Source organism: Pyrgilauda ruficollis, unplaced genomic scaffold (genome assembly GCF_017590135.1).
Source record: "Pyrgilauda ruficollis isolate IOZ18807 unplaced genomic scaffold, ASM1759013v1 scaffold41, whole genome shotgun sequence".
Lineage (NCBI taxonomy): Eukaryota > Metazoa > Chordata > Aves > Passeriformes > Passeridae > Pyrgilauda > Pyrgilauda ruficollis.
The window spans coordinates 4,095,682-4,108,650 of NW_024525601.1; the positions used below are offsets into that span (position 1 = coordinate 4,095,682).

The 12,969-nt window shown below is 36.7% G+C and overlaps 1 protein-coding gene across 8 annotated transcripts in view; it reads right to left on the bottom strand.

The window, feature by feature from the left end:
• Nucleotides 1-12,969, bottom strand: part of PTPRM (protein tyrosine phosphatase receptor type M) — a 437,865-nt gene that overhangs the window by 194,405 nt on the left and 230,491 nt on the right. For all 8 annotated transcript variants that reach the window (XM_041477609.1, XM_041477608.1, XM_041477613.1 and 5 more), the window contains exons 9-11: nt 11,421-11,530; nt 8,955-9,156; nt 6,381-6,483 (exon numbers count right to left, since the gene is read on the bottom strand). In XM_041477609.1, the coding sequence (XP_041333543.1) occupies nt 6,381-6,483; nt 8,955-9,156; nt 11,421-11,530 (415 nt within the window). The remainder of the gene's footprint in view (nt 1-6,380; nt 6,484-8,954; nt 9,157-11,420; nt 11,531-12,969) is intronic.

Below are 12,969 nucleotides of genomic sequence, written 5' to 3' on the forward strand. Positions count from 1 at the left end.
GGTCTCCACTGCAACCTACTTAAGGACAGCATGTAGAAGGAATGTAAAAAAAAAAAAGAGTAGAGCCTCTTAACAGCGCAGCAAATTTTTCAGTTGTTAATTATAACCAAAATCTGTGAGAAAGTATTAGTGAGTTATGAAACTGAAATTAATCTCTTCACAGATATGGAATAATCTTTTTTCTCTTTTATTCTTCAATTGCTCTAGCTTGCTTTACTTATTATGAATTAATTTCTATTAATTGCTAAATGACAGGTGTCATTACATGCTGAGTTCTCAGTGAGACAAATTAGAACTTGAAGAAATCAAGGATCAATACTCCTTTTACCCAGGGACCATGTGAGATGGCACAGTAAAAGGACCATGGAAATTTCAGAACAAGCTAACAGGACATGTGAAGCTGCACCACACATGTCCAGGCAACAGGTAGCACAAATTCTAGTTCAAGTCACAGTAAAAAAATCCAAAGACAAGTTCTACTGCATAACAAAAAAGAATTACAGCATTTTTATAGCATAAGCAATTACTGCACTGTTCCCTCAATGAAACAGAAATTGACCCTTCTGCTGTAAATAATTATAGTTGTTGCTATAAAGAAGTGACAATTATGGGCATTAATAAAACCCAATCCCTTCTCTACCACAGACATCCTCAAACAACTTTACTGGCTGCCTTACAGGTTGTAAAACTATGATTTGGAAAGAGCTGACCCTACAGCACACAATTCAGGCCTTTATGTTTACAGACCCTTAAGCAATAGAAAGGCTGCTTGTAGCAAGCAAATTAAAGAGTTCCCTTCACGCTCTTTAGATTCTGTAGTCTCAAGTAATTTGAAAGGCTGTATTTTGAACATGGCAGTCCAGAATATTAGTGAGCTAGTAATGCTACTTAAACATACATTATTTCAACATGTCCATTTCTTTATCATAAATACACCTAATATCCAGACTGTTTTATCTGTGAGCTCCTGAAAGGTCAGAGTTCATTTTTCCTTTTATTGGGAAGCTTTCCAAATTCTGCTGATTAATGTACAGTTCTGATACTTCTCTCCTCAGCTGTGTCTACATGGGATTTTCTTTTTTCTTGTTACTGTGTTAACATGTAATGCCACTGGGAAAAGAAGGAAATTACAAAAACATGCTAGCATTACATAACATGCAAGGCAGGAATTGTGAGAGGACATAGCTAAAAATGCAGATATTGCAATGTCTTTATTGGCATGTGCTGTTGCCATGTTTGTGCCCACAGAGGACACTAACATCTCTTCTTGTGCCAATCAGCATCTCCCATTTCAAAACTCATTTGCTCACATGTCCTGAATTTATAATTATACTCATGATGTCTGCCTTCATAATTCATGCACAGTAAATAATTAATTAATTTCTATGTTACATAGTAAGAGTGCAGCATAATTAATAATTAATAGAAACTCAGACAGAAATATCAGGAACTTTGAGAAGTGGATTGCAACTTTGAGGCCCAGGCCTGTGGCTACCACATACTCACAACAGCAATTCAAATGTCTCTTCCACAGTAATAGAAAGTATCCTGAAACTTTGGTATTCAGAGCATTTGAAACCCTGCTGCTTTCTGAGTTCCAGTGATATCTGCACGTGTTTCCAAACAGTCTGCCTGGCTTGCTAGTTTTTGGGTTTTTTTAAATTTCTTGATTGCCAGTGAAACAATCAAATCTGCTGATCTCCTGACTGAGTGATTTTTGTAAAGCTAGTACATTTCAAGAAAAAAGGGAGGCAGTGGCTTTTCTGGAAGGCTTTCAGATTGGAGAATCCTGAAAAAGCTCTCTCAGGCTTCGGATGACCCCATTTCTTCATACGGAAGCGGATGGGCAGTGCTGCATGACCTAACTTAGGCGGCACAAGAGTGCCAATGCCCGCTGCCAGCCGACGAGGAAGGGAGCGGACACAGCAACAGAACAGAGGCCAGACACGTGGAAGGCTGATCCTCACAGCACCAGTCATGCTGAAGGAAAGAGATGAGGCCCTAAGACAAATCTTCGTGCCCTGTAATGTGTGTGGCAGGCATGGGAAGGCACCTGCTACATGTGTAGCACAAGGTGGTTCCGTGGGGAACTGCTGCATTACATACGAGTCCTTGTGTTTCAAGGTGACCCCCTCAGATTAACTCACTCCATCCTTCTACTGTCAGTGGATAGGAATTAGGTGTCCTCTGTCATTCATTTAAAAATTATTACACTCTGAGTGCTATTGAAATGGCTAATCCACATACAGAATTAGGTACTCCTTGAACTTGGGCTGACAAAGGTTTCTTTACACCATTTCAAATTCCTGTGAATCATGCTGTTCCTATGCCAGGGACCATGTGCAGACAACCATTCCAGCTGTGACAATGAGCCAAGTATTTACATGATGCCTTTAAAGGTCTGGCTAAGCTAATAAGAAATGTACATTTTTGTGAAATTTAGGCAATCTCATGTGTCTCTCTGATGAGGTAGCAGAAAGGAGTGCTTCTCGCTTTAGATAACATGTAGTTTGAAATTTCTACGGTAGTTTCCAGCTGTACTGCAAAATACTTACTATCTCATTATGGTCTTTTGAAGTATAATAAATGCTACTTCTTCAAGGTAGAGAGATTAAAAGTATGTTTCAAAATTAAGCACTTCAAGTAGAGATGTTTGCTTTGTTTTCCCAGTAGAGTTCTTACTTATGCAATTGGAAGAAGTCAGGCACACAGGTGATAAAAGGGCATGCATGGAGAGTACACAGCTTTCACTCTTAGCTTTCAACTCATATAATTCCAAGTTTATTTGCTTCCTTCTGCATGTTTTCCTTAAGATACTTTTACGTTATACTACCTGGCAATTGCTGCGATTCTCTCCCTCTCATCCTATCTGGGCTTTGCAGCCCCAGATGCTGCTGGACTGATCCCAGGCACTCAGAGCAGGAAGTACTTTGGTGTCCCAAATGCCAAGTATTGCATCCTCAGGGATTTGCTAGCTGGCACATTTGGTCATCCTGTTCTTTCATTTCAGACTGGAATAGGAAAGTACCAAATGTCTGTGTTGTCTGCAAGAGTAGAAAGGTTGGCTGAATGGGCCATTAACTGGCCTGAAGAGTTTAATGGGGCAAATCCAGCTGAGCTAAACTCTGTAATGATGTAGTATGAAAAACAGATCATGAGGCAGAGTAGAGCCTGGATGGTCTTGCCTTCTTTCTTATCCATTTTGGTCCTTTCCCGAGTCTGCTCCTCACAGAGACTTGCTATCACCAGGTAGTTCCAGAGTTATCTGAGCCAAAATCTCTGGGATGTTTACTATTACAGCTTTTTTGAGGATGTGGCACAGAATAGCAGGAAGAGGGTGGTATGGGGAAAGCATTTTGCTGCTTATGTAAACAGATAAAAGAAGTGGAAACACTTGACCTTTATCATGGCAAGACTGAATAGAAATAAGGGCAACAAAACTTGATTCTCCTGCTGAAGCTAAAACCTTGCAAGACAACTTTCAGAGGAGGTCACAAGAACCTTTCATAAAATGCAATGTGACAAATAATTTAAAGTTCTTTTTAACACAGAAGAATGTATAAATAGCACTAAATGCACGCAGTGACCGAGCATTACAGTTATCTTTCCTGTATATGAGCCAGATCTTTGCAATAAATTAGCATTCCTTGGTTAAGTATGTGGCACTGACCAATTTATACATTTGCAGAAAATTGGGCCCCAGAGTCTTCTAAACTTTAGGCTAACTTGCCCTGGAGAAGTAAAACATACAAACGGTATTGCCTTGGAAGGGTGAGTCCCCCCTCAACAGATGTTGAAGAGCCCTCATAGAAAATATATTTGCATTTGTATGCTTTTTATGCAAATTCTTCAAAACTTCAGAAACTCTTAAATTCAAATATCTGAAAAAAGAGAGTATCTGCAATAAGACATGTATCACACAATTTCCACAAAGGGATCATCTTAAATTAAACATTTTTTTGTTTCATTTAAGCCTTGCAAATTACAATCATTCTACAAGTCAAAATAGCTTAGCCAGCTGTTAAAGAAGTACATGCATTTATCATTACTGAACGCATTACTGCTTTAAACATATATAATTCCAAAATAATCTCCTTGAAACAAAGACAGCAACAGCCATAAAACATGCTGGAGCTGAAACTGGAGACAAAGCAAACAGTATTTGCTATATTAAAAATCTGACAAAATACATTTCAATCATGTCCAGTCCTATTCTAAAACAACCTGGAATGCAATTTGGCCTTCATGATTATTGTGTACGTAATCATTGCAAACAGAGCTTTCTGAACATTCCTATAAAGTCTGTTTTTGTGAATCAACATGTAAGCAATCAGCATTGCACCTTCTCTCCTTAGATGTTGTGCTGGTTGTGTGCAGCTTCTAAGTGGCATAAAATATCAGGATTTTCTTATTTAGTAAGACAAAAAGAACTTAATCACAGGAAAAAAGCTGGACTTCAGAATGACCTCAGGTATCAGTTTTGTTGACATGAATGGCAGAATTTGTGCTCTCCTTTTCCATCTCAGGAATTGAAGAATTTTATGTGTCATGGTTGATGTGTTGATCAATAAAATAACAACAGTCTTTTACACTGAAAGTTTAGAGCAGTTTCAGATATTTGCATTAACCAAGCCAGTAGCTGTAGCAGAATCAATATACAAGGCATCTTGCCTAGTGGTGTGGATAAATGAAGTATGACTAAACTTTCAACACCCAATGAATACAGATTAAGATGATAAAATCCATATGCACAATGTGTTTTGTAAGCAGTGTGCTTATAAAATGTTAGAAGTATTAAGAAATTCTGACTTTCATTTTCACTCTGCTTCACTCAGCATTTACACGCTAAGTTTGCAGTCAGCCTTCATTTTATTTTAAGACCTGTTGCAAAGGACCTCGGTAAATTTGCTGCTGTGTGTTCATCTGTCAGTTCTATACTTCAACTCACTTTAAATCTCTCCTCCTGTTCCCCTAACCACTCATCCACATATTTAGCACACTTTCATCTCCTAATGAGCTCCTTTCTATTGTCAGTGAAGTTTCTGTTATGTCACTACTGCTGTAGGAGCCAATCGCCTTTAGTTCACGATGTAGATAAAAAGAATGAAAGCATTTTTTTTATTAATAACCTAATACATACGTGTTTAAACAATGACTCCAACTTGTATCATTTTCATCCAGATGCTTGAATTCAGAAGGACTACACTAGAGCTTTGTCAGATGAAGTCAGACAAATAATTCTGCTTCTAATCTAACCTGCTAAATCAGTTTTCATTAAATGTGCTCTAATATTTGCTGCTTTTTCTCTCGGGTGGTTCAGACTTCTACTACATTTTCTTTTTAAAAAGGCGTCTGAATGAACAACTGCATAGCATTTCCAAAATGCAGACCTATGTACACATAATATATATAAAACTAATAGTAAAAATGCATAATTATATGAATATTCTGAAGAAACTCGAAGAACATCTATTTTCATTCATGCATATATGAGCATACCAGATCTGTATTTCCCAGATGAAGAGAAATTATCAAAAACTTCAGCATCAGGATGAAAATATATGGTAGCCACTCAGTATAGATGGCAACACTTCCTACAGTAATGAAAGAATTAAGGAGGATACACAATCAGCCAAACAGAAAAACATCCTACAGCTGTGAATAATCTCTTTCTCATCTTTGTTTTTGTTTATTCAGAGTATTGAGCTCATTACTGGTTCTCATTTAAAATAATCTAACCACTTCTCTGTCTTCCTCACTGAAAATTAGGTATCCTTTATTCTAATCATGAAGAACTTACACAGTACCATGTATCTGGCAGGGAGATAAACCTCTGAAAACTGGAAATTCACTAATGGATACTATAAAACACTGAAGAATCCAAGATACTGGTTTTAAAGGTTGCTTGTTTAAATTCTTATTTCTACTATCATGGTCAAATAATGTAAATACTTTATGAATGTTACAGTACATACTGTTTAAATTGGCTAACTTACTAAGAGTTGACTAGCTTAAATCTGTGAAGTAAACAACAAAACTGAATATTAAAGACAGTAGCTCAGCATAAAAAATGTGATATGCCCTTGAACTTATAACACTGCAGTAAGCAATTACCTTAAAGAAGCCACCCACACAACAGAACTATGGCTTTGTTCCTTATCTTCAAAGAACAAGCCACTTGCATCTGGATCAAATCCTTTAAACAATACATGAACACTCAACATCAAAGCACTTTCATTTTCTTCAGTTATTTAATTTAATTAGAGCTAATACAGACATGAATTTAGACACTGATTGCTGTGTAGAAAATCCCCAGAAAATATGTTCAAGAAATCAATCAATTTGGGTTTTAATTTCATGAAGAATTGTTCCCCCAGTACCTGACAGGAGCGCCTCTGCTCTGTGCAGGTTTCAGCAAGACTGTCACAGTGCTGTCAGTTTGATTCAAAGGTGTTTCAAGTTCATACGGTGGCATAGAGGGTGCTAGAATAAGAAAAGAAAAGAAAAGAGGCAAATAAAATCATTATTCCTGTATTTCTTCTTTCAAGAGCTGTATCTTTATTTGAATATGCAATTTTAAAGGCTTCTTCAAATACTAAGACCACACTACAAGTCTAAGATGCTTTATGTTACAATGCAAGTGTGAGACAACTGTTAAATAGCTTCAGGAAAATAAACCTCAACAAATCCCAAATAAAGAAATACCAGCTCACTCCCAGTTTCAAGACAGGAAACAGATACTAGTGGGAGTAAGTTTGCAGAAATTATTGAGAATCCATGACTTGGAAATGAAAAGTTATCCTAAGAAGAGCATCTGCAAATGTGCAGGCTGAAGTGACTATTTTTTTTGAAACTGAGCCCAGCTTTCTCAGTATGACAGCTGTATCAGGATGTACTCTCATAATTTGTTTTTCCTGGAATTTTAACTAGTGCTATAACTGTCCTGGGTCTATTGTCCATCAAGACAAGAGTTTATCTTAGTCTGAAGCCCCACTCAGCACTTTTGCAAACTGTCTTCATTAAAGATTTACAGTTGTGATTAAAACAAATTATGCCTCAGTTACTGCCTTTTACTGTTGTTGCTTTCTTCACTGCTATCATCTACTCACATTTGTATCGTTACATCGGAGGGAAGGCTACTCAGTTAATTGGTTATTTGACAGGCTGCTGTATCCTTATTGTTCACTTGCTAATGGTGATGCACAATTAGCAGATTTAAAGGCTAGAGAAGCAAAAAGTGGTCATTGTAATGGTCTCTTCTGACTGCAGGAATAATGCAGGGCAATTAACTTGCCTAAACTAATTCCCATTTGAAAGGGAAAACATGTTTGGTGGGAAGAAGACTTTTTCCTTAGAAGATTCTTCCAAAGATTCATTTAGTTTTTCTCCATTCAGTTTCCTCTTACTGGATACTTTGCGTATACCATAACAACAGAGTGTATTATGCTCCACATACAGATAGTATCAACCTCTAGGAAATTATTTTCAAGTGTATTTTCCAATAATTTTCCTTTTTCCGGTACTATCTGCATCTATTTGAAAAGTAAATTAATTTCTCTCTCTTTATTCATAGCGCCCTACATATCCAGGTAAGGACTGTGTTAAGAATTGCACTGTACTCCACAATTCCTCAGAGGTCTGTGAAAACATTAAAATCTTCATTGCTTTGCATTGCTATTCACCATTTTGGAAATGTTTCACAAATAAAAAAATTAATCTTCAAAAACCTCCTTGAATGCTGAGAGGATTTCATTCTGTTTACAATTCTCGATATAAGGCACAAACATTAAGACTAATGTTTCAGTAATTTGGGTACCACTTAAGTCATACTATCAAACACTACTTTGTTTCTCTACAAACAGCTGTGTTGGCAATAACTTCACCTAGCATTAACTGTCCTCTCCTATAATAAGATAGCAGAAATCATTCTACTTTCACCTAGCATTAACTGTCCTCTCCTATAATAAGATAGCAGAAATCATTCTATTTCTGATAAAAACTTGTCATTTTTTATCTCATTCCAGTAAGGACAGAAAATGAGGGATGGGGGAGAAGTACACAGAATGAGAGTAAAAGAAAAAGAAGATTTTGTACCCAAGTGCTTTCTGGAAAGCCCAGTTGACCACAAATAGGTAAGGCAATTTTCTCTAAATATTATCAAGGGGCTAGTTTATTACTGAACTGCCAGTTTAATTTTGAAGCAGACTGTAGAGAAGTGAAGAATAAAGGGATTTCAACCGTAACTTCACAAAACATTTTCTCATGAATTACATAAGCATTTTGGAGGATGCAACAATATTCCATCCCCTCAATGAAGCGTTCCTCTGCTGCAAGGGAAAGCTTGAAATATTAGTCAAGGATCTGCAGAAGTGACAGAGGCACGTTGCTGTTATCTAAAACCACCAGTCCTGATGTTCTTGTCTAATACAGTTGCATATCCACTTCAGTCCCCATGGCTGTTAGAACACAGGCAGCCTGGCAGCTAACTACTGTTTCTAAGTGAGCTCTAGATGTACAGCATCTCTTCTCTACTCTCGATTGTTCATGGCTCATTAAAGAGATTTTCCAGCACTGTTACTGTTCTAATTTAGAATCATGTCAAGGCTGACTAAGCTCTGAATGAAACCCTCATCTTCAGGTCCAAAAAAACCCTATGCTAAATGTTGCAACTGCAGCTGGCACTGGCTGCAAACACGTAATTCACAGGGGTTTCTTGACTGATATGTTGTAGTTGAGAACAGGAATTTCAAAATACTAGTTAATATTTAAACATTTGGAAATTCTTCAGGGATGGTAATATATGTCACTTTGACATCTTCAGGGGTGTCAAAGGGAAGAACATCTTTGCGTTCTTCCCTTTTTCAATCTGCTGCTTGTTGAATTCTAAGGAAGTAAACAACAAAAGGTTTACCCAACTCATTATCATAAGGAAATAATATTCTTTGATCAAGTACCTGATATTTTTGTTGTGAACTGATTTGTTATGGGAGGTCCGAAGCCTTTAGCTGTGCTGGCTCTGATGGTGAAGGAGTAGGTAGTGCCAGGATACAGTCCGAAAAACAGATAGTGCGTTTCATTTCCTAGCTTTGAGACTCGTCCACTTTGATTGGATAAATCTATTTCTGGGTCAAAGGAACTGACTGCCTTGTAGGTGATCTGCAAAAGAATAATAAAGTTATAAACTGCCTTGAGCAGATGGACAGAGATTGCATCTTTATCCAGTAAACCCTTCTGATGTATGCGCTGTCAGACATTTTATGATAAGCTATCTTACTCTCTTACACTCTTCAAATCCCGAATCCCAGGAAGGGGCACAGGAACTGAGTCGTAACTTGTATGAGTTATTACTTTTAGAGATACAGAGACTTAGAGGCAGCTCGATTACAACTCTAAAGCATGGGTTCAGGCTTACGTTAATTCCTTGAAGATGCTGCCTTTAACAGTGTCGCATTTTGAATTCATCTTAATGTTGGTTTTGAGCAGCACCAGTAACAAAACCGAAACAGGTAAAAACTGAGAAGTGACCAAGAGGGAGTGCAGCCCCCCATTTCCAGCTGACTTTACTATAATTACACTTTGCCCTGAATGAGGTTATCTGTAAAATAACCTCATTCAGATAGCTTAAGGCAAATGTTTCAGAAATTGGGTAAAGCTTCTATTTTAGTCTGAAGCTTAGCTATTACAATTGCTAATTTGGATTTTTTTCAGGTTATTATATTGTACCTAGGTCAAATTCTCATTTGGAGGGAAGAAAAGATAAATGTTAAGTAATATATGCAGTGTATATGGTATCCTCACTTCCTTCTTTGATTCAAACAGTATTTTTAGTTTTCATTTGAAATGTTAATGTAAGTTCACAGTAAAACTTGATCCAGACTTCTTCTATTAATTACTGATTTATATGCACTGTAATGAGAGTTTAAAAATATGAAAACCATTTAAAAATATGAAAGCCATTAAAAAAATAGAAAAGTAAAAATCCTCCTTTTTGCTTTTAAAGTTTCATTTTCATGCAAGTAATTCCAAAACCCTTATTATATAAAGTGATAATTGACATTCTTTTTGCTAAACTTATTCAATATAATTTTAATTAAGAGTACATAATACAGTACATAGACACAGCCAAGTGTAGATGTTACACACCTTAAACACTTGCAATTTCCTAAAACCTCTGACCTAATGAAAATTGATTTTTTGTAGGAGCCATCTAATATAACATCAATGAAGTGCTGAAAGTTAGTAATAAAAACTTCCATACTATTCGGATAAACCCCGACCTTATTACAGTAGATACAGGCATATCCTCTACAAATCCCCATCCATAAACTGAACTCAAAGTACCTTAAAAAGAACACAACTAACCCTTCTAATTCTATCAGATGACAGAAGATTAAACCACCAACTTTCTGAACTTTCATCAGTAAAGAAATTAAGGTAACATATTGCTCACATGAATCTCTCTATCTCAATACAGCTGATAGAGTCATGCGTGTGTATACATTTAAGGATAACTGTTTGGATACAGTGGGTGTACTCCTCAGCAGTGGAATTAGACATGCAGGCATGCTCCTACATAGAAACCAGATCCACCACTGTGTGCTTCTATGCACATAAATCTAGCAACAGTAACAACATTAACAATTAAAACATTCTGATCCCTGAACACAGACAACTGTCGTGGCAGCTAGAAAGTTGTTAGCTTTACAAAAAATCAATTCATACTTTTCCATAACATTTTATCCTCTTACAATAAAGTAGTTTTCAAAACAGTATCAATAGGTTACCATTCAATTTAACTTTTCTTTTACACTGTATTTAGGTGGGTTTTTTTAAACAAAGCATTTCAATACCAATTTTGTAGTAAGGTCAGGTAAGAAGCTTAACAGTGATTACTGTCTGACAGCTTAATCTGTGCAGTCTTTTGTCAATTTTTCTAAGAGGTATTCAGGCAGAGATTCCACATGAGAAAAATAAGTGATTTTTAGACATCTAACAACATACAATTTTGTTGAATTTGCATTTAAAAAAACTAGATATTGAAAAATTATGCCTGCTTGTTTCTATTACAATAGGCTTCCTATAATGAGGCTTATCTAAATGTGACATTGACTGTAACCACTGTCTTACATCTCTTAATTTTTTAAGGAATTTGCTAAGATCTGTCTTTCAATCTTTTAAGTATTTCATCTAGAGTACTAGATAGAATGCTATATCATGGCTCTAGATACAGCAGGTTTCTTAAAGCTGGTAACTCGAGGACATGCTGGGTCCTGCATAATTCACTCCTACATTATATTTACTTTTAAATGGCTACTGTTTTTAAAATTAAGTTAATTTTACATAAACTGTAAAAACACTATTTTTTTATGATTATGCATTTTGGAAAATCAAAACTAGATATAAAACAAATTTCTAGATACCTCATACAAAGTAATCACACCATATGTTTGCGCTGGCTCCCTCCACTGAAGAAAAATCTTCTCTTCAAAGGTACTCCCTTGAATGGATTCAAGTGGCACAGCACTCGGGACTAACAGATTAAAAAAAAAGAAGTGGTTCTAAGAAAAATCTCAGAAGGACATGCTCTGTTTAAATATTTTTACTGCTGAGGCATAAAAAGCATCACACCATAGTTTCCCCAAAGACTGAAGCAAAGGCCAGGGTAGCTCAGGAGGAGAACGATTTATTTAACAAGACAGTGCCACTACGTGTCACCTTCAGCGTAAGAACGAATTAGTGAGTATCACACATTTCCTGTAAACCTCTACTGATAATTAGAAAAGAGGACATATCAGCTTTTTATAAGGTAAAATCTCCACAAGTAAACACAAGTAAACAAGTAAAATCTGCTTGTAATACCTACTTATCAACAGTGTTACATCCCAAAGCAGAAAACATATTAAACATTCATATATGAAAATGGACAAGTGTTGAATAAAAGGTATAGTTTCATAGAAAAGTTATACAGGAAAGATGAGCCACACCTTGCATTGATAAGCAACACTCACTGACAGCAGGCCTGAAAACCTACAACAGGATGGACATAAGAAAAGTATGAAACAGTCAAAGTAAAAATCTGACATTCTTAATTTTTCTTAAAGTCTCTTAATGTGGGAGAAAAGACCTGTGAAGAGTCAGGGATGTCAGAAGGTTCTGATGAAAGGTGCGCAAACTGCTCTCAGGTGATTCCTCGTGCTTCCCATTTGTTCTGCAACCATTGCCTTATCCCCAAGACAATGCAATTTTTAGAGGAGACATGTAAACAGCAAGTAGATGCATATCTGTGATTTTATTTTTTAACAACATTGGTAAAATAGAAAGAAAAAGCAAAAAAGAAAAAACTCCTGAAAAACGCACACAGGACTGTTGCGAAGCAACAGGCATTAATTATGGCGTTAGCACTTTGACACAAACTCCATGTGAAAATCCAATAGAAAGATTCAAATAACATTTTCAACTTGCCACAGAAAGAAGGTGGGAGCCACTTGCTGCAGTCAAGTAATTTCTCAGACCCCTTCCTGAGATTTACTCAAATGGTTAAAGAATAGAAAAATCTGCATGCAAGACATTTGGTGACTCCTTCCTGTTGGCACTTCTAGTACAGAACTTCCTCTATATTTCTGCTACAGAACTTCCTACTGTTCCATGCTGCTGCTGTGGGAGTTTACAAGGTTTAAGGCTTTTTGATCACCTCTCCATAGCTATCCAGAGAGCTCCTTGTTCTACCAAGTGGATGCTCCAAGGACACAATTGGCTTACCAGTCCTGTGTGCACCAGCACAAAGACACCTTTAGGGCAACCTTAATTCTGGGCACTAAACCTTGTTGCCAGGTAGGAGAACTGGAAAAACTCATTTGGAATAATGAGAATAATGATTTATGTGTAAAGGAAGAGGAATAAATATAGTGTAAATAAGCTGGAAGTAGAGCAAAGCACTGTGATAACTTCTCAGATTATCTGAAGGTCATA